Source organism: Phoenix dactylifera, chromosome 9 (genome assembly GCF_051530095.1).
Source record: "Phoenix dactylifera cultivar Ajwa chromosome 9, Ajwa_hap1_PhDact_Kaust_v1.1, whole genome shotgun sequence".
NCBI lineage: Eukaryota > Viridiplantae > Streptophyta > Magnoliopsida > Arecales > Arecaceae > Phoenix > Phoenix dactylifera.
In genome coordinates this window covers 30,402,687-30,422,261 of record NC_143198.1, presented here as the reverse complement: position 1 = coordinate 30,422,261, position 19,575 = coordinate 30,402,687, and the positions used below count along the sequence as shown (strand labels likewise).

The 19,575-nt window shown below is 39.9% G+C and overlaps 3 protein-coding genes across 5 annotated transcripts; 2 read left to right on the top strand and 1 right to left on the bottom strand.

The window, feature by feature from the left end:
• The first annotated feature begins 598 nt into the window (after window positions 1–598).
• LOC103708995 (Flavodoxin family protein) lies at window positions 599–8,938 on the top strand. 2 transcript variants are annotated; one of them, XM_008794131.4, is made up of 12 exons: window positions 599–1,056; window positions 1,239–1,316; window positions 1,384–1,488; window positions 2,603–2,694; window positions 2,967–3,151; window positions 3,235–3,332; window positions 4,694–4,768; window positions 4,925–5,035; window positions 5,383–5,517; window positions 7,567–7,686; window positions 7,885–8,107; window positions 8,191–8,938. In XM_008794131.4, the coding sequence occupies exons 1-12, from the start codon at window positions 901–903 to the stop codon at window positions 8,718–8,720; spliced, it is 1,908 nt and encodes a 635-aa protein (XP_008792353.3). In that variant the 5' UTR covers window positions 599–900; the 3' UTR covers window positions 8,721–8,938. The 2 variants fall into 2 exon arrangements, with proteins under 2 accessions (XP_008792353.3, XP_088561069.2); XM_088704943.2 differs by lacking the exons at window positions 4,694–4,768; window positions 4,925–5,035 and having other exon boundaries at window positions 604–1,056.
• A 439-nt stretch (window positions 8,939–9,377) lies between these two features.
• On the bottom strand, window positions 9,378–10,940 carry LOC103708994 (methylenetetrahydrofolate reductase (NADH) 2-like). The gene is made up of 2 exons (XM_008794130.6): window positions 10,326–10,940; window positions 9,378–10,218 (listed from the first exon to the last, which is right to left on the bottom strand). The coding sequence occupies exons 1-2, from the start codon at window positions 10,813–10,815 to the stop codon at window positions 9,674–9,676; spliced, it is 1,035 nt and encodes a 344-aa protein (XP_008792352.4). The 5' UTR covers window positions 10,816–10,940; the 3' UTR covers window positions 9,378–9,673.
• Window positions 10,941–12,437: 1,497 nt separating this feature from the next.
• Window positions 12,438–19,290, top strand: LOC103708993 (kinesin-like protein KIN-13B). 2 transcript variants are annotated; one of them, XM_008794129.6, is made up of 12 exons: window positions 12,438–12,958; window positions 13,067–13,264; window positions 13,465–13,647; window positions 13,933–14,040; window positions 15,823–15,900; window positions 15,980–16,061; window positions 17,046–17,205; window positions 17,291–17,593; window positions 17,679–17,897; window positions 17,987–18,464; window positions 18,545–18,610; window positions 18,711–19,290. In XM_008794129.6, the coding sequence occupies exons 1-12, from the start codon at window positions 12,770–12,772 to the stop codon at window positions 18,888–18,890; spliced, it is 2,244 nt and encodes a 747-aa protein (XP_008792351.4). In that variant the 5' UTR covers window positions 12,438–12,769; the 3' UTR covers window positions 18,891–19,290. The 2 variants fall into 2 exon arrangements, with proteins under 2 accessions (XP_008792351.4, XP_088561068.2); XM_088704942.2 differs by having other exon boundaries at window positions 15,980–16,065; window positions 17,050–17,205.
• The last annotated feature ends 285 nt before the right edge of the window (window positions 19,291–19,575 follow it).

The window sequence follows — 19,575 nt, the reverse complement described above, 5'->3', positions numbered from 1 at the left end:
AATCTAGCATGAGTGCTATCCTTAGTATCAAGAGAAATAAAATGACATAAAGGTAGGAGGCAACATCAATCTCAGTCTATAAAACATCTCCTAAATGATGGGCCACAAAAGAGGCAACCCAATCTGCAGCCTTGTTCGCCTCTCGGAACATATGGGCAATCTGAATCTTGCGGCAACTGGAAACCAACCTCTAGATGCCCTGAGTATGGGGTGGCCGACACCAATTGCTAATTTTTTAACGGCGTTAGATTGCATGGGTACAAATGCAAAAATAAAGATAAAAAATGGGTAGAATAGTTTTAATGAGGGTATTCATGCAAATATCAATTTTGGAATGGTATTCATGTAAAATTCGATATTGAGGAGGGTATTTATATAAAAAAAACCCCTAATTTTAATATTAACAAAGCCCATCCCGGTCTTTGGGCCGCTTAGAGGCTTGGGCTTTGGTTGGATCGGACCGGGCTAAACATCGACCGGAGCCTAGCCTGACATCGTTCAGGTCCAAATCTAACTTGAACTTTGGTGGGCCGGAGCATGGGCCCACTTCTAACTCTACCGGTGGCTCTGGGAAGTCCACGAGAACTTTATGCTTTGAATTCTGATCCATGGACTTGGATCCCCTTCAGGAAGCTCCGCCCGGACAGCACGATGCCGCCGTCCGATCTTCCCCCGACCTCACTATTGCCGTCCGCCTTCACCCCGGCGGCCTCGCCCGCACTCTCCGTCGCGGTCTCCGTCCCCAGCCGCCGGATCTGGAACCCCTCCGCCACCATGTTCTAACAAATCTGCTGGCCATTAGATTGATATCAAACGGCTGATACTGCAACCTGGCAGACAAAAATAAAGCCACGGCCAAAACCCTTTCCTTGCTCCTTCCCTCCCCCTTTCAGTTCTCGAATGGCGAAGGCGATGGAAGAGAAGCCGAGTCGTCTTCTGGTGCTCTACGCCTCCCAGACCGGCAACGCCATGGACGCAGCGGAGCGCGTCGGGAGGGAGGCCGAGCGCGGCGGCTGCCCTTCCGTCACCGTCCTCTCCATGGACCGCTTCGACGCCGTTAGATTTCACTCTGCCCCCTCTTATTCTTTTATTTATCCGTTTAACTGAAATTAGAGACAAACAAACGCTAGTTTTATTAGCAATTACAAAATCGAGTCAAAATTTTTCCCCAATTTTCGATGCAATTATTACAGTTTTTCTTCTTTTCTTTTCTTTCTTTTTTTTTTAAATTCTTGCAGAGTCGTTTACGGGATGAGAAGACGGTGATTTTTGTCGTGTCGACTACTGGTCAGGGTGATGCACCGGATTCCATGAAGGTTGGTCTTCATTTATTTATTGTGAATTGTTTCATTTGTTGGCTGTGACTGGATTTGCTTTTTCTAGGTGTTCTGGAGGTCTCTTTTGCAGAGAAATCTCAGCAATAGGTGGCTGGAAGGTCTTCACTACGCGGTTTTTGGACTGGGTGACTCCGGATACCAGAAATACAACGTAATCACTACTAATCTTTTAACACATTATTGTTGAATTTTTGAAGCCCATCATTTTTAGTTGCATCATGAATCATTTGCTTCAGTTTTGCTTTACACAGACATGTTAAACATTGTGCGTGGCTCGCTATTCAAGCTGAATGATGAATATTTGCATGAATAGCCACGTAAAATCATGCTTAACTATCTGTGTCAAGTCACTAATCGCTAGGAAACGTTTACAGTGGAAGAAACTGTTATTTTTGACTGTTAAGTCTTTTCCTCTTTTACACCACCATTACGTGAAAAATACCTCGACATAGTGCACTTCATGATTAGTGCATGCTCCATGTTGGTCTGCTGTTCTTGCCTTGATTTTTCTCTTTGCCATTTTGTTGGTGCAACACAATCTTGCATCATACTCTTATTGTGGCTGCCAGTTTTATGGTTGTAGAAATCTCTTTTTTGAACATGTCTTCTTTATTTGTTTGTGTATATACATGATGTATACAATTTCGTAACAATTATATTAACAATTTTATCTGTTGACTTTGAGCTTGTGATATATTTAGTTGACTTGTCAGTATTGGATCAAGATGAACTTTTATTCTCTTAGTCAGCCCAGAAAGCACATTGCATATGTTATTATCTTTTAATTTTTAAATGGATATCTGTTAAAGTTACAGGGGATTGGGTTATAAAGTGATTAAGGAATAAAGAAAGGACAAGGCAAGAAGAATAGCTCGAGTATGGAATGGTGGTTGTTCACTATTGATCTGGTTGTAACGCTCCCATCATGCCTTTGTTCCTTACATTGAAGAGACTGAGGGATTAATTGATGACTATTAAGGCAGGATCATAACTTTCAGATTTCAGCTTCATACAAGAGCAAGCAAAGCTTGACCCTCCAGCAAAATATTTTTGAAATAATCCTAGGCTATATATTCAATGCTATCGCATCCATTCTTGACATGGGTTTGTAGTAAGCCATTTTCAAATACCTTTTTAACCAATTTATAACCTGTATCCGATGAAGTAGGCCTTATTCTGTATATATTATGTCAGCAAATTACAAAACTGCTTGATTGTCTCTTAAATTTGTTAGATAAACTTGTATTTTTTTTTTTTGGCTGCAGTTTACTGCAAAGAAGCTGGATAAAAGGCTTGCTGATCTTGGGGCAAAATCAATAATTGAAAAAGGTTTGGGAGATGACCAGCACCCTTCAGGGTATATCTCTAGTTTACACTCTCTCATGGTGTATTTTATGCTGTTCTGCAGTGTGTTATTTCAGATATATGATTCATGTTCAATGTCCATTATTCAGTCTTCTTTTGATATTTTGTGAGTGCATCTTTATTGGATAAACTTTTTTTTAATGGTGCAAGATATCTGTACATCAGTAAGTTAGTGTTGTTGATTGTTTCATCTGAGTTGGTTGAAAACACTGCGGAGTACTACATAAGCACGTCAAAATGACTCCTGGAATGCATTCTCTATAGATATGAAGGTGCTTTTGACCCTTGGCTGTCATCTCTGTGGAACATGCTGAATCAAATGAACCCAACAATCTTACCAAGAGTTTCAGATATTTCGAATTCTCATATGAAAACTTTGGATCCTTCGAAATTTCAAGTTATATATCATAATGCTGATGAGGTAGAAGCACATATGTCAACCATCTCAGGTATTTTCTTTCTAAAACTGTTATTATTTTGGCTGTAGAATTAGTTGAAGAGTTTGTCAAAATGTGACTCTTGTATGTGTTAGATTCGAAGAGTACCGAGAAGATGATTGAGAGTGCTCGTTCCATGTCTCCAGCATTCTGCTTCTGTGATGATAATAAGCCACATTACTTCTTGCGGATGGTATGAATTACCTAATTGATCATTTTTTTTCTTTAATATGGATGCAGTTTATTTTTATCTAATGCAAATAGTATCTTCTATTACTATTAGGCGTATATGCAAAGTAACAAATTTAGCTACAGCAGATCCCTTTCCCTCTTTGATATGCTATCAAACTATGTATGCTCTTTCTTGAAAGATATTAAACCATAGACAGAAGTTCATAATCATCAAGCCTTATCTCAACTTTGTGATGCCTTTTTATGTATTTTTTAACAAACTTTGTGAATTTGTCACATAATGAATACATGTGCAGTTGCTGTGGTCTGTTTTGGATCCTTTGCTACAACTTCCATTCAAGTTGTTGTAGTAGTATTCCTCTCTGTTCACCTTTCAACACAAATCTGAGACTCGCACCTTGCTGATGTCTCTTAGATCATTGTGCCCTGATCTAGGAGGATCACTTGAAACACAATGGATCAACTGGACCTACCTGGATCTGTTTGGAGTACGTTTGGTTGCATGATTAGGCATATTCAACTTTTTGGTAGCTGTTTAGAACTCTGAGCTGGCTTATCCCCCAGTATATGATGTTCAAATGAGGTGTTCCAAGAGTCAGCCTATGGGCTCAATGAGCGTTACTTAGTTCTCTTGAGCTTCAGTTTCAACATTATTTGAGTTTGTCTGCTGCTGTGATTGTGTTCAAACCACACTTACTAGATAGAGTTTGGCAGGTTGTATTTTTTCATTCCATAAGGAAGTCTGAAATGTTGCAACATGCAAACTTGATGCAGATATCATCATGTCGATGCAGCCATTCTCTAGAATCTGTGCGACTTAGCGCACATGTGAACCAAAGTTGACGTTGAATATTTTGTATCATTTTAGATGGTAGGAATCTATCTGAATGGCTCGCACAAGTATTTTTGAACCGAGACATAATCAAAAAATTTACACTTTAGGAACACTCAAAGTCTCAAACTGTCTGCTTTTATGCATGCATACATGCATGCGTGCATGTATACGTATACATAAAAAGTTTTATTACGAATAAACATAGATGCTATTAATATATAGAAGGAAGAGAGCACAAAATTGTGGGGTTAGGTGCTAGTTTTTCATATACTTACATGGTCATGCTTCTTTTTTTATTTTTAAAAAATACATGATTATACATTTGAAAGAAGTTTTCCTGGTAAATATTTTTTTAAAAAAGCTTATATCATTTTAAGGGAAAAAACTACAAATGAAGTCATATTGCCCCCTCCATTTGTGTATCTAGCAACATTTTTACTTCTTAGTATGTCTACTTTTATGATTGTTGTATCTATTATGTAAGTTCTGTTTCTAATATATGGAACTGCTTGTGAATAATTTGATAGATAACAAATCAACGTTTGACCAAAGTGGACTATGATAGAGATGTGCGTCATTTTGAGTTTGAAGCTTTATCACTTGTAAGTTTACTTGTACCATCCTGATTGAATGGGTTGTTTGTTTTGAGACTGTAGTATACTATATAAAATTGACCCTCCCATGCACAATCCAGGTCTAAGTTTTTCTTTTATATATTTCTGGATAAATATAGATCTGGCTATTGACACTTTTCTTAGGGTATGGACTATCAAGTTGGTGATATTGCAGAGATTCTTCCAAGTCCAGATCCTATTGCTGTTGATGCATTCATACAACGTTGTAACCTGAATCCAGACTGTTACATCACAGTATGTGATATTTTTTTTCTCAGTCAGTTAAAATTTTCATATTGCATCATACACTGAGGTGTGTTTTACCATCATAGGTTCATATTACATGCTAGACATTTCTATCCATCAGGAAAGAATAAAGTTTGTTGGCTCTCACAATATTAACATCCAACTTGCAGTAGTATTTGTTCTCTCATGTGTTAAGCGTATCTTATAGTCTAACATTGTGACTTGTGTCTCATCTTTTCAGTTTGTTGTCTTTATGATAAAAATCTAAGGATATAAATTGAATGATTACCATTTGTTTTGCTTTTTTACATATTCATGTAAATGTATAGAAGATTAACAACTTCTTAATCTTTCAGGTCCAACCCAGAGATAATGAGAAACAATCTATTGATTCACATGTTAAAAGCCTGACGCATCCTGTCAAATTAAAAGACTTCGTGGCACTGACCATGGATGTTGCATCAGCTTCCCCTCGACGGTATTTCTTTGAGGCAAGATAGTTGTATGTTAAGTACTTACATCTTATTTTGAAAACTGCAGTCAACTCTAAAACATGCAGCTCTTCATCAGAAATGCATAAAAATTGTCTTTTCTTGTCCATTTGTTAGTCTGTATGCAATGAATGCGAAACTGTCTAACTTAAAAATCAAGAAAACATTGCAGTCTAAGAAATATTTTGCACAAATTTAGTTATATTGTAATCCAATATAATTTTAAATAGTTACTGAAAAGATTTTACTGAAGAAGCCGTAGTTTCTTTTCTGATGTCATGCTAAGTTTATTAGAACTTTGTGAATCAAATAGGCAAGTAGCAGAATAGAAGTTGAAGAGAAAGCGGAAGGAATATAGTTTATATTTTTGACTAATTTTTGTTTATTGCATGTAGCGCCCTATGGACTAGTCAACTATGAAATTCTATATAAGACTGTTCCGAGGTTTGCTTAAGATTAAGTTCTGCATAAATTAGACTTCAAAACATATTTAGGATTTTAGATTGTGGATATGAGCATGGATTATGGATCTTACTTGATCCAGATCCATATTCGAATCAAATTCAGATATGGTTTTAGATTCAGACATGCTTACAAATAAGAACAATAAACATCAAGATTTGTTCCATCTTTTAGGTTCTGATTTTTAATCACGATGCTTGTTTCAAATAATTCTCCCCTCGTCCATCCATGTCTTCTTAGGTCATTCCCAATTTCCTAACGTTTGCCATTTTTCACTCAGCTAGCGATCATTGTTCAGGGTTCGCTTCTTGGGGATAGATTAAGGGGTTTTTGTCCTTGTCTCACTTTGGCTTTCCTGTTGAACCTGTTCGTTGCAATTTTTAGGGTTTGTTCGGTGGGTGGAGACAAAGGTGTCTCCTCATGCCGGCTCTCTACAATCAGCATACGTTCAATCAGGTGGTATCTCAAATTCAAAAGGCTTAGTAAGGGGAGGGTCAAGCCAATGAGCCATGGACTCCAACTGGAGGAGGATTGGAGGTGGTGGCCTCAAGATATTATCAAGAGATGGAGAATCAGGAGGATTGAATTGAAAAATATGATGTTACACTCAGTCAAGCTTCACCAGGACCTCTTAAATACATTACATAATCTTGCATTTTGAGTATCAGTTTTACGTCATTTCATGTAAAAGCACGACGAATTTAGTTTCTTATGTTGCAATTGACAGATTTTGAGCGGGTGTCAGCTTTGACATTCGGTTAGCTTTGTATGTGATTTCAAAGGACTCCCCATAGTTCAGAAGCCAAGGGTTAAGTGTCCAATAATTGCTTTTAGGTGCAGCTAATACCAGGCCCCAAATTGTATGTACACAGTGGGAAGAACATTGTCTTCTAAGCACTGGAGAATATTCTCTAAGTTACTCGTAGCCAAAGAGGATGTCAGTTTTAAGAAACAATTCAAAGTTTTCTTGGTTGTGCATGCACTCCTCTATATAGGTTTTCAAGTATTGGTGCATATACAGCGCAATCTGTACCTCTATATCTTTGAGGTTATGTATTACCCAGCATTGGTCAGTGTTGCAATGCATCCTAGGTAGTGAGAAGTATGTTGTGATGCAAAATGATACATACTCATGCATGTTGCTAAAGTCCATTCCTATTAAACCTGAACTTCAGTAAGTTAAGTTATTGAAACTTGTTTTTCTAAGCAACCTATCTATTGTTTGTTTATGGCTTGTAGTATGTTTAACCGTATTGGTTGTTCGTGATTTTTATCAAAGTGACATTTCAGATCAGAGAGGAATCCATAATTGCAAAGCTATCATATTCATTATTATGAGAGTTATTCCAAAGAGATGTTAATAGATACAGAATTCTGAGCCTTATCCCAAGTTGATGGAACAGGGCTTTTCTCCTTATCCCATGAGAGGCTCTTTTTTTTTCTTAAGAATGCGAGTATTAAGTATAAAATTAATCATAACATTGCCTTACTATCTATTGGGCCCTTTTGTCATACTTGTAAGAATGATTTCATGACCTGGTCATATTTTATCAGTTAATATTGCCATTAAATGTACATGCATTTCAGGTCATGAGCTTTTATGCAATGGCAGAACACGAAAAGGAAAGGCTTCAATATTTTGCTTCTCCTGAAGGGAGGGATGATCTATATCAGTATAATCAGAAGGAACGAAGAACTGTTTTGGAGGTAGGCAACTTTGTAATTTCAGCCGTGCTTATTTTGATTCTACGTAGCTGTCTGATTTCAAGGAGACAGTTCTGCTGTTTCTGTTGAAGAATTTAGTTAAGCATGAAGAGTGTTATATTACAACAAGGGGCTGTATATTGCTTTCACTGTTTGTCGTAGCTCATCAAGTTCTTACAAATGGCTAGCCCTGTGTTGCAGGTACTAGAGGATTTTCCATCTGTGCAGATGCCATTTGAATGGTTGGTGCAGCTGGTTCCTCCACTAAAAACCAGAGCATTTTCCATCTCTTCTTCTCCTTCAGCTCATCCGAACCAAGTACACTTAACTGTGAGCATTGTATCATGGATTACTCCTTTCAAAAGGAAGCGACGTGGCCTCTGCTCGTCATGGCTAGCTGCACTTGATCCATATGAAAGTAAAGGTACATGCCCGTAGATATTGTAGAGAAATTGCTATCACACAGGATTCTGAATGAATTGCTAAAATTTCACAAATTTCAAACAGGAGTTTATATTCCTGCTTGGATCCATCGAGGTGCCCTTCCTTCCCCTCCTCCATCTCTTCCTCTCATTCTCATTGGACCAGGAACGGGTTGTGCACCTTTCCATGCATTTGTGGAGGAACGGGCAATGCAAAATGTGACTGTGTCAACATCTCCAGTCATCTTCTTCTTTGGTTGTAGGAATCAGGAAAATGATTTTCTATACAATAATTTCTGGTTATCTCATGCACAAGATCATGGGGTGCTGTCGAAGGAGAAGGGTGGAGGGTTCTTTGTTGCCTTCTCTAGAGATCAGCCCCAAAAGGTCTATGTGCAGCATAAGATGAAGGAAGAGAGAACAAGGATATGGAGTTTGTTGAGTGCTGGAGCTGCCATATACATTGCAGGGTCTTCCGTAAATATGCCAGCCAATGTGACATCAACCCTGGAAGAGATTATTTCAGAAGAAAGTGGGATTTCAAAGGAATCAGCTGCAAGATGGCTCAGACAACTAGAGAAGGCTGGTAGGTTCCATATCGAGGCATGGTCATGATCATGGATAGACTTTTGGTATTGATTCTGGAGAAAAAGACTTGGAGGAAGTGCGGTTGTAGTATAGAATTAGGGTTCATTAATTTATCGACACTAGTCAGGGAAAATTCGGACTACAGCTACAAAGTATCTTGTATTGCAAAGATCGTTTTCTCCTGTAGCTTACTGCCTTCTCTAACACAACATCATGGAATAAAGCCACTGGCTCTTTGGTGAAAATGTCAAAGGAACATGTTCTTTAAATTGATAAGGGATCTGATGCCTTTTAAGTTTTTGTCGTAAATTTTGCTATCACCAAAAACGAAAGGTAAAGTTGTGTCATACTTAACATCAGTCATGAAAAAATGTTATTCGGTAATTAAATCAATGCTTTGTAGTCTATATCTTCTGTTTGATGGGAGTCGGCGCTTATTTCTTTAAAACTCTTAACAGTTTTCTAATCCAACAGGATTTTTTCTTCAAAAAACTTCCAAATTTTTAATGTGAAGTTGCATAAATGAGATCGACTGGATCCTAGTTATATAATGCTATTTTACCTCTCCTCAGTGTCATACTATTTATTGAACCCAACTTTATATATTAATACCAGAGTTCAAACTTTTCCTACAAGTTGAATCTTCTGTTTTGTTGTTAAAAGGAGGCATATGAAGAAGATAAGTGAGAAGGGGAACTGCATTTTTTTAAGATTACAAATAACAGATAGAATTGTCCTGCAGGTGTAACAAGATGAGTATTATATGTTGTTCTTTCATGCGATATCAGTGATAAAAAATTATCCACTTGATTGCTATCATCTCCTGTCTTACTATATTTCTCCCATTACTTGGCCTCCGTCCTGCGGAGCCGCGTCCCACGTGCCAATACAAAACTATAGTGTGAACGCTTGGACGATACTTGGTCAACAACGTGTTCCTCGTTGAGATCTTCTTTGGGACCTACCAAAGTATCCCGCATCTACGGCGTCCCGTTCGCCGGCTTCTTTTCCGACTCCGCTTTCTCGCCGTTCTGGATCTCTCCCAAAGTTTTCGGAACCCCCTTGTCGGCTCCCGTAACCAGCCCCAGATTCCTCAGCACCGCCAGCGTCGGCTCCTCGCGGTTCATCGTATAGAAGTGCAACTCCCTCATCCCTTTCTCCAAGATTTGCCGGCACATCTCCGTCGCCAGCTCCACACCGTACGCCGCCAGCGCCGCCTCGTCCCCCTTCTTGGCCTCCACCGCCGCCCTCACATCCGCCGGCACCTTCGTCTTGCACGTCTCCGTCATCCTCTGGAAGTTCCGGTACGTCGCGATCGGAAGGATTCCTGGCACGATCGGGCAATCGATCCCGACCCGCCGGCAATCCCCCACGAATTTGAGAAAAATATCGACATCGAAGAAGAGCTGCGTCACGATCAAATCCGCCCCGGCTTCCACCTTCTTCTTGAGGTACTCCAGATCGCTCTCGTATCCCTCCACTGTCGCGACCTCGCTCCCGTCCGAGATCTTGTCCGGGTGCGCCTCTGGGGATCGAGAGAGGGAGAGTTCGGGGATCGTCCTTGGATATGAGAGAAGATCAAGAAATGGATGGCGGGTGATTAGAGAGAGAGAGAGAGAGAAGGGAACGAACCTGGATACCCGGCGACGGCGATGCCGAAGTAGTCCCCGTGCTTGGATCGGATGTGCTCGACCAGATCGAGGGCGCAGGCGGGCCCGCTGGGGGCGGCCTCGTCCGCGGAGACGGCGGCATCGGGGGAACCTTGAGGAGGATCGCCGCGAAGGGCCAGGACGTTCTGGACGCCGGCGGCGCGGACGGCGGAGATGGCGTGGTCGATGCGGTCGAGGGGCATGCCTAGGCACGTGAGGTGCATCATGGTCTCGGCACCGACCTCGCGCTGCATCCGGCCGGCGAGGGCGAGTGTGGAGTCGGCGTCGCGGGGGCGCCACGTGATGTCGCAGAAGGCCGCGCCGTGGGCGGCCATGCGGGCAACCTTGGCCACGAAGGCGTCGGAGGCGCGTGCGCGGTCCTCCAGCTTGCCGGAGAGCTTCGGAGTGAAGAACTCGAAGGAGAAGACGACGGGGCCGTCGTGGTCGCCGGCGATCTTATCGATAACCTTCATCGCTGGTGGAGGGAAGGAGGGAAACTCGAGGCGAAGAGGAGAAGCCTTCGCCTTTTATTAACGACGACGATAATGGAAGGAGCGGCCGCGGACGTCCATGGAAGTGGGAATATTTGGCTTTTACTAATTTAGCCTTGCAATTGGAGTTGTGGTAGTTGGAGGGAAAAATATGAAGGGAAAAATAAAGAAAAATGAATACCTTACAACTGGGTATATATAAAGAAAAAAGAAAATAAAAAGAATATGGCTAGATATCAACCGCGGCTAATTGTTTAGGTCATCCATCCGACATAGAACTTAGGAATTGGTGTATTGTATATTAAAAAAAGAAACATGTTAGGAGTCATTGCTCAATTTACCAATCCGATACGGCAACTAGAAATTGTTGCAGTGTGTGCACATACGAACTTAGGGCACTGTACTTAAATGCCATATTTGCTTCGCTGAATTTTGAAATGGAGTGGAGATTCCAACTTTAATCGTGTTCTCATATCTAGTATAAGTGTGTATATATTTTTTTTCCAGTAAAAAGAATATCTGTATCGATAGTAGGTATTATGGTGGGAGCGAGCAATTGTCGCCAATAGGAGCAGCTGCACTGCAACAAAAGCAGTGATAGAAATAGTAATCATGAAGAAAAGAAAAATAGAGAAGAGTATGCAAGGACTGATGTTGCTGGATTAGAGTTAAATTATGGAACTTGATATTGCTAGGGTTAATTGGATTTGCATGCTTCACTCAATCAGGAATTGCATGCTTCTCAGTTTTCACGAGCATCATGCCGTTTGTTTGTTTGGGGAAAACCAAATTGGGCCTGGCACATATCAAACAGACCTCTCAGCCGACATCCTGCAAGGTTAAAAAAAAAAGGGGCTGCTGGTCTTCTCTATCAGCGATTGAGGCATGACCAAGTCTAAACCACTCATGGCTAAAAATATTTCGAGTTTTAATTTGGAATCGTAACAGGATCTCTCATCATTTTGTATCTTAACAGCTGCTAAACCCAGACGTGGCTTGACACCATAGGCCTTCGCAAAGCCTACTAGTCCCTATCCCTGCATTGTACAAAAACAACTTCATTTCATAATTCTTCAATTTCAAAAGCAATCTCGATCAGAAGATTTAAAATATTTTTATAATAATCTTAATCAGATTTCTCTCTTAAAAAATTTACAACATGCCAGACTTCTATGAAAAAAGAGATTCCGACATTGCTTGACATTGGAAATAACAAACTGATTTAGTTAAAAAAAATTATGTAAGAAAAATTGAATGGAAAAGGAAAAAAAATAGGTATAGAATATTAAAAATAATAATTATAAGTTAAAATATTTTTTTAGAAAAACTTGTAAATTAAAACCATTGATCAGATTTTCGTATTTTTGGAATTTAAATTTAACTAAGTTATTTTATATCCAAAATATTTAGCAGCCATGTCTATATGTAAATTATAACTAAGTCTAACAAGCCCCAAGCCCAGCCCAGAGCCGGCCCAGCCCATGCTGCAGTGTGTGAACGAACCGTCCGTGGTGGGCCAACACTCAGAAGAACTCCGTCGGATCCTACCGCGACCGACCAGGACCCACCCCTCCAATGAACCTGGCCGAGAACACGCGACCGGCGACTCCGTGCTTTACTCTCCTCCCTCGTCCCGAGCGCTTCCCGTCCCCCCGGTCCACCTACCCCTTTCAAACTTTTGAAATCTCACACCCATTTCTTATATGCGTTAGAATTCCATTATTTAATAAGCTTTAATCGATCGCTGCTGGTGTGATTACTTTTCCTTAGTTTTATTTTAAATCAAATCTCCCCCAACGACCGTCTCGCCTTTAATTTAAAATCTCGGACGCGTTGCGATTTCGAGAAGGGGACGGTTCTTTGTCTTCTTCTTCTACCCACCGTTCGGCCGGCCGGCAATCTCATCGCGACCGATCGGAACGAAAAGGACGGAACGATGAGCGGCGCAGCGGTCGGTGGGAGGCAGATACCGCCGCGATCTGGCCACCACCAGCGGCAATTCTCGTCCGACCACTTCCTCCTCGACTCCGCCGGCGCCGGTGCCGGCGGTGGTGCCGGCGGCAAGTGGCTCGGGTCTTCCGGCCTCAACCACCCCTATTCCTCCAGCCTCCCTCCTTCCCAGCAGGTATTCCGGTCTATCGCCGTCTGTCCCTCGAGATCTACTCGAAATCAATGGCTTCTTCTTGGCATTTGAGATCAAATCTTGATCGATTTCGATTGGATTGGCATGTAGGTTGAGTACTCGAGGGCGGCGCGGGGCGTGAACAGAGGCGCGGGAGGGGAGCTCTTCTTGTCGGTTGAGTCCCCGGCGCGAGCATTGGGCTCGTGGTCTTCGAGCCAGAGGAGGAATGGGGATGATACCGTGTCGACCGGCCAGCTGAGCCCTGGGATCTTGGATCTCCACTCCCTAGACACTGAGCTCCTCCCTGAAGTAAATCCGCTCTCTATTTGTTTTCGTATCTCCATCCTGATGGTTCTTAAGTTTAAAAGTTCCCAAATCATATATTTTAAATGCTACATTTCATATCTTGAAATTATACCTTATACAGTTTGCCCATTAATTTGTTCAAGTTTTGGCAAGATAAAATTTTGTTGTGTTTTTTTGCTTATTTTGTTTACCAATGTGGGCAGATTCCACTTCCTGTACTGTATGATGGTGTTCAACCATTAGGATATGCTCAAGGTAGAGGCTTTGATGATTTGGATCCAAGCTTTTTTACTAGCAAACAGATGAGCAAGGCAGATATCAATCCCTTGAAAAGTTTCTCAGTTGACAAAGAGAAGCTGGCTTCTGCTGCCAAGATCAAAGTAGTGGTATGATGTCTGCGAAATTATTACTGCTTGCCTTCAAATGGCTTATAGTATGTTTGGTCAGAAGGATATGATCATAACCTCTTAAAATTAATCTAACATCTGTAATTAGTAGTGTTCTTCATGAGTTTGGCTGTAGTGCATATTTGTGACATTAGACTGTGTTCTGTTGTCACAAGAGATAGATGCAATCTCATGCTCATGTTCTATACCCTGGCTAAAAAAGTTATCCTTTTTTTTTTTAATGTGGTAAGGAAGCCCTCTAATAGTCCGGATCTCTGAATGCAGGTGCGCAAGAGGCCACTTAACAAAAAAGAAATAGCAAAGAAAGAGGAAGACATCATCACAATAGAACGAAGCTCCAATTCTCTTACTGTACATGAGACTAAACTGAAGGTGAGTGTCTTTTGGGTTGTTCCAATTCTATCCTGTTAAAGTCTTCTGATTGCTACCTTATCGAACCTTGAAAGCTTCAATTATTGATTCCTTGGTTATTTTTTTGATGCAACCTGTTTGGTTAATAGAAACATGTCCGAAGTGATGATGGGTATTTTTTTCTCGCCAAGCTGTTTCTGGACTGTAATGTAGGCATTTCAGCTTGTGAAACTATTGTTTTCTAGGACTTATAGAAAAAATTATCTTCAGAACCATGCTTTAAAGTGTGAACCTTCAAGTGAAGCTGATCTGAAGGGGTCACGCATGTTTGTGAGCATGCTAGTCACAAACCAATGACCATATTCCAGGAATTGTTTGCCCTTAACTTTTTCAGAGTGAATGGACCAATCTGAGCAATGCTTCAAAATTGACAAAATTTCAAGGAAAAAACCCCAATCTTCATTTATCTGCATTTAGGCAAACATTTAGGAGAACCCCTATCCTAGCCCCTGGTCACCTGTAAGAGGATGAAAAAAACCCATGGGCACCACAATAACCTGAAAATCATTTGATTTATGTTCACCAAATGCACTTGAACAGTCGGAATATGTGCAACAAAATTAAACGTCTTAGACATCAGAACGCGCCAAAGGTGTTGATGTTAATTGATATCGGTCAACATTCATGTAACAGAAAACCCACATGCCCTCAAGAATTGAAAATATGGATTCAAGAGGATCTGTTGATGAAACTTTCCCCAGATTTACGTATATGAAGGTCCTTCTGCATAATCAGGGCATATTAAAATTTTATGTCTCAGATAAAATCTGTTAAAACTTAATTCTGCACTATAAAATCATGATCTGATTAGTCACTATTGCAAAAATCATGAATCAGATAATCCATGGATCTTCATTAAGTGATCTTGCAGCGCATCTCAATGATCTTTAGTTACAAAACTTTATTTTTTCACCAGATGAAAGTTCACATCCAAAAGCCAGTAAAATACTTAAAGCAAATGTTCTATAGACCTAAAGGACTTGGCAGCAGCTATGACAATGCAGTGAGGTTTCTCATTTTTAACTTCATTTGCCTCCTGCACGAGACAAAATTGCTATCAATGTATTTGCTTATCATGATTCATTCCCCAATGAAATTGAAAAGTTCAAATATTTTGACTAAATTATTTATATCTGTCACCAGTAGTTGTATTTTCTTTACCCATAATTGGATGAATTATTCAAGAACTGTTAGAAACATATCTGAGTAAAAAAATTTCTCTTGATTAAATCCCATGCCTGTTCCATTAACATAATTCCCAACCTGTTAGAAACTTAAGCTGAAATTTTAATAGAAAATCCCCAAAACACTTGTCAACAAAAGAGTGCATGCAACTCTATTGCTGTACACTCTGTCCATCGCCTTTTAGATGCCCATTACTTTTCAACCAGGAATGGGAGTTTCTTTTGTCACTAATCTCCTTTCATGGACAACAGAGGGGTTTACAAGATCTCAAAAACGAGGAAAATTAAAATACATTGATTGCTTCAAGATCAGCAATCTAGAAGAGGGAAGCCACTCATTGTAAACTATGATTGCTGTCATCGTTTCTTATCCTACACTCCTTATAAGCAATAGTTGTCCATGAACTCTTGTCCAGTACCTCAATTTTTGCCCCAGATCTAAGAAACATCATCTTTGCCACCTGGAGAGAATTTTCCTCTTTCTTTTTTTTGATTCATATTTTTTTAGTTATACTGTACAGTGTATGCTGTTCACCTCTTATCTTTTGTCTTCCTGCAGGTTGACCTAACGGAGTATGTTGAGAAACATGAATTTGTATTTGATGCTGTGTTGGATGAGGATGTTTCGAATGATGAAGTAAGTGCAAGATGCTGATGCAAAATTTTCTTGAGGAATATTCTCTATACCAATATTTGATTTTTGTTTGGTCTTCTAGGTTTATCAGGAGACAGTGGAGCCAGTTGTCCCTGCAATTTTTCAGCGTACCAAGGCAACTTGTTTTGCCTATGGACAAACAGGCAAGTGATTGTTTCGTATATTCATATGGAGAGTTCAACAGACTTCAATTTGCTTTTGAAAAACCCACACTGTAACATTTTTTCATATTACTTCTAGTAGCATTTTCGGTATTGCAATGCTTAACATTTTTGAAAGATTTGTGGCATTCTGTTTGCTGTTTTGATTCTCTTATAGATGGAAAAATTGTCGCTTGATGTTTAGAAAACCTTTTTCACAAACATTGATCGTATTTATCGTGTATTTTATGCGCAATTCATGAATTGACTTCTATTTTCTCCAAGTCAAAGGCCATCCTATGTACTCCTTTTCTTACCTTTTATGACCATTTCTTATGCTTTGTACACATTAATTTTTTTTTGTGATATTCCGAATCTGCAGCACTTTTCTGATACTTTGTTTTGTGCTACCTGCAATTTCTCATAATTTCTGAAGCAGTTGCTGTTATGCTATGGGAACATCATAATCAGTCTATTGTGGCAGCTTATGCCTATATGCGCTGAGATGGTTGAAGCCGCATTAATGGTCTAAGATATTAATGAACTCTGGTTTGTTGTGCTCTACATGACTTATTTGGTCTAGGTTTCGTTAATTACTTCCTGAAATCCTTTTACTCTATGATCAAAAGTCAATTTTGCCAGTAGTTTGCTTTTGTAACAATAAACTCAAATGTCTTAACATATAGCACTCTTGATTTATGTCCTTTAGGCACTTGTTTGGTGTTCTCTTGATGAGGTCAATAGGTGGATACCCATAGTCTAAATCATTTTGATACCTGGATTTATGCAATCTTTTGCATGTAGATTGTATTATAGCTACATTTTATGGAGCAAGTGCAGTTTCGTTTTATCAGATTATATATTTCTAAATGCATGCCTTTTTTTATTTAGTGCCACTTTTGACTGTTTTAGATTATGTTGCTTTCGCCATCTTGGTTCCAAGTTAACTTATAAAAGCTTCTATTGTTTTGTCCTTATTTTTATTAGGTAGCGGAAAGACATATACAATGCAACCACTCCCCCTTAGAGCATCACAAGATATTCTGAGACTCATGCACCATACATACTGCAATCAAGGTTTCCAGTTGTTTGTGAGTTTCTTTGAGATATATGGTGGGAAACTCTTTGATCTTCTAAATGACAGGAGGTTTGTCAAAATTGTTTTTACTTTAGTTCTGGATTTTTTTTTTTGTGTGTGTGTGTGTGTTGACTCTTGAATTTGGCTTTTGCAGAAAGCTTTGCATGAGAGAGGATGGTAAACAGAAAGTTTGCATTGTGGGTTTACAAGAGTATAGAGTTTCCAATGTGGATGCTATCAGGGAGTTAATCGAAAAAGGAAATGCAACCAGGAGTACAGGTATTACTGGTGCGAATGAAGAATCTTCACGATCTCATGCCATTCTTCAGCTTGCTATCAAAAAGTCAGTTGATGGTAGTGAATCAAAGCCACCTCGAATTGTTGGCAAACTATCCTTCATCGACCTTGCCGGCAGTGAGCGTGGTGCAGATACCACTGATAATGATAAGCAGACAAGGTAATAATTTCATGAACTTCTTCACCATAATTGTGGCAGTGTAAGCTCTCTGTTCTAAGAAGTCAGTCCCAAAAATACAATGCAGAATTGAAGGTGCGGAGATCAACAAAAGTTTGCTTGCACTAAAGGAATGTATTAGAGCACTTGACAATGATCAAGTTCATATTCCTTTCAGAGGTAGTAAATTGACGGAAGTTCTGAGGGACTCCTTTGTTGGAGACTCACGCACTGTTATGATTTCATGCATTTCTCCAAGTTCTGGCTCATGTGAACACACTCTTAACACATTGAGATATGCTGATAGGTAACCTATTTGGTTTTATACTCATATACATAAGAAATCACATATTCTTTGTTTTATTTACAGAAAAGAGGCTTTATGTTTTTTACTAGGGTGAAGAGCCTCTCAAAGGGCAGCAACCCCAAGAAGGATCTTCCATCAGCAATTTTAAGAGAGTCGACTGCTTTGCCCCTATCTTCAATTTTGCAGCCTGTCTCCACCCTTGAGGGCAGCAACGATGATAGTGCCAATGAAAAAAACAAATTTGGCATATCCAAACAATCTAGAAGAGAAACATCTCCACCTTTTAATATGGACCATGTCCCGAGCAAGAGGGAGGAGGTGCATGTGGCTTCGTTAAATGGTGAATATTTCAAGGAGCAAAGAAGCAAGGGTTCAACAACGGCGGAGGAGTTTGATCTATCCGCAATGGCATGTGAGCAGGGAAAAACTTCATGGAGGAAAGGAAAAGCAGAGATCTACTCAGTTTCATCTTTGGAAGATAGAGTGAATAGAGTTAACACACCACCTCAAAAATGGAAGGACGTGGCTGATGATGACGAAGATGATGAACTGAATGCTCTATTGCAGGTAGGAACTGGTTCAACACGGATATTTCCTTTTCTATGCATGGACATCCCATTTGACTCATGATGATTGGTGAATGTTAGGAAGAGGAAGATCTGGTGGTTGCACATCGGAAACAAGTGGAGGAGACTATTGATATTGTTAGGGAGGCAAGTGTGTTTTATTATATAGACCAGTAAAAGAAAACTGCATCACATAACTTCATTCTTTTTTCCTTTTTTTTGGTCCATTCATTCTTTCGTTTTACAGGAGATGAACCTGTTGGTTAAAGCAGATGAACCTGGTAGCAAGTTGGATGATTACATATCCAAATTGAACGCTCTCCTCTCACAGAAGGCTGCTGGAATTGTAAATCTGCAGGCTCGTCTGGCTCAGTTTCAGAGGCATTTGAATGAGTACAATGTTCTGGTTTCTTCTCCAGGACCATGATTCTTAGTCTTCAGGCTCCCAGCAGAATTGGCCATAATTGAAGTATATCAGGTATAAGATAAATGGTGCTAAATCAGCCTCCATTGGACCAGGCAGTGGCAACGGCATGGGTGGCTTGTTGGTTTCCATGGCAGGCAGTTGCACTGGAGAAGCTATGACTGGCACTCAAATATCTATAGGTATTTTATTGGTAGATCTGTTGCCTTTGACATTTTCATGTGCTGCTGATTTTTTTTTTTTGTTGATATAAAAGCTTGTCTTATTTTCATTTTCCCCCCTCAATATATCTATATTGCTTTGTGAGGCACTCATGCTTTTAGCAACAAACACTATTTGTAAATGTTTTCGTAGATATATTGATATCTACTTGAAATAAGTACATCATGATATTCTAGGCTAATTACTTTGGAGTATTGGGTGCTTCTATTCTATAAAATTCTAATCATCTATTTTGTACAGTTCCATTCCTATTGTCTTACTAGGTTATCATTGAGGACATTCTCATACTTCCTGATTCCTAGTGAGGAGGATCAGGAAGTCAGCCACACCAACACCTTTGTGCATACTCTCAATACCCGGGGAAAAAACTAGTTCCTCTAATGTTGCCATTCTTGTGATCCGTCCAGTTGCTGTCCTTGGCCTGTTAATGATTCGCCTTGGCAAATCGGGTGAAGGAGACAACAAT

Bases quoted from the DNA above. Each gene is read 5' to 3' on its own strand.
- LOC103708995 (XM_008794131.4), top strand. From the start codon at position 901: ATGGCGAAGGCGATGGAAGAGAAGCCGAGTCGTCTTCTGGTGCTCTAC. The intron at 5,518-7,566 runs GCAAGATAGTTG...CATGCATTTCAG, and splicing joins CTCGACGGTATTTCTTTGAG to GTCATGAGCTTTTATGCAAT. The intron at 7,687-7,884 runs GTAGGCAACTTT...CCTGTGTTGCAG, and splicing joins AACGAAGAACTGTTTTGGAG to GTACTAGAGGATTTTCCATC.
- LOC103708994 (XM_008794130.6), bottom strand. From the start codon at position 10,815: ATGAAGGTTATCGATAAGATCGCCGGCGACCACGACGGCCCCGTCGTC. The intron at 10,219-10,325 runs GTTCGTTCCCTT...CTCGATCCCCAG, and splicing joins CGCCGTCGCCGGGTATCCAG to AGGCGCACCCGGACAAGATC.
- LOC103708993 (XM_008794129.6), top strand. From the start codon at position 12,770: ATGAGCGGCGCAGCGGTCGGTGGGAGGCAGATACCGCCGCGATCTGGC. The intron at 15,901-15,979 runs GTAAGTGCAAGA...TTGGTCTTCTAG, and splicing joins AGGATGTTTCGAATGATGAA to GTTTATCAGGAGACAGTGGA. The intron at 17,898-17,986 runs GTAACCTATTTG...GTTTTTTACTAG, and splicing joins ACATTGAGATATGCTGATAG to GGTGAAGAGCCTCTCAAAGG.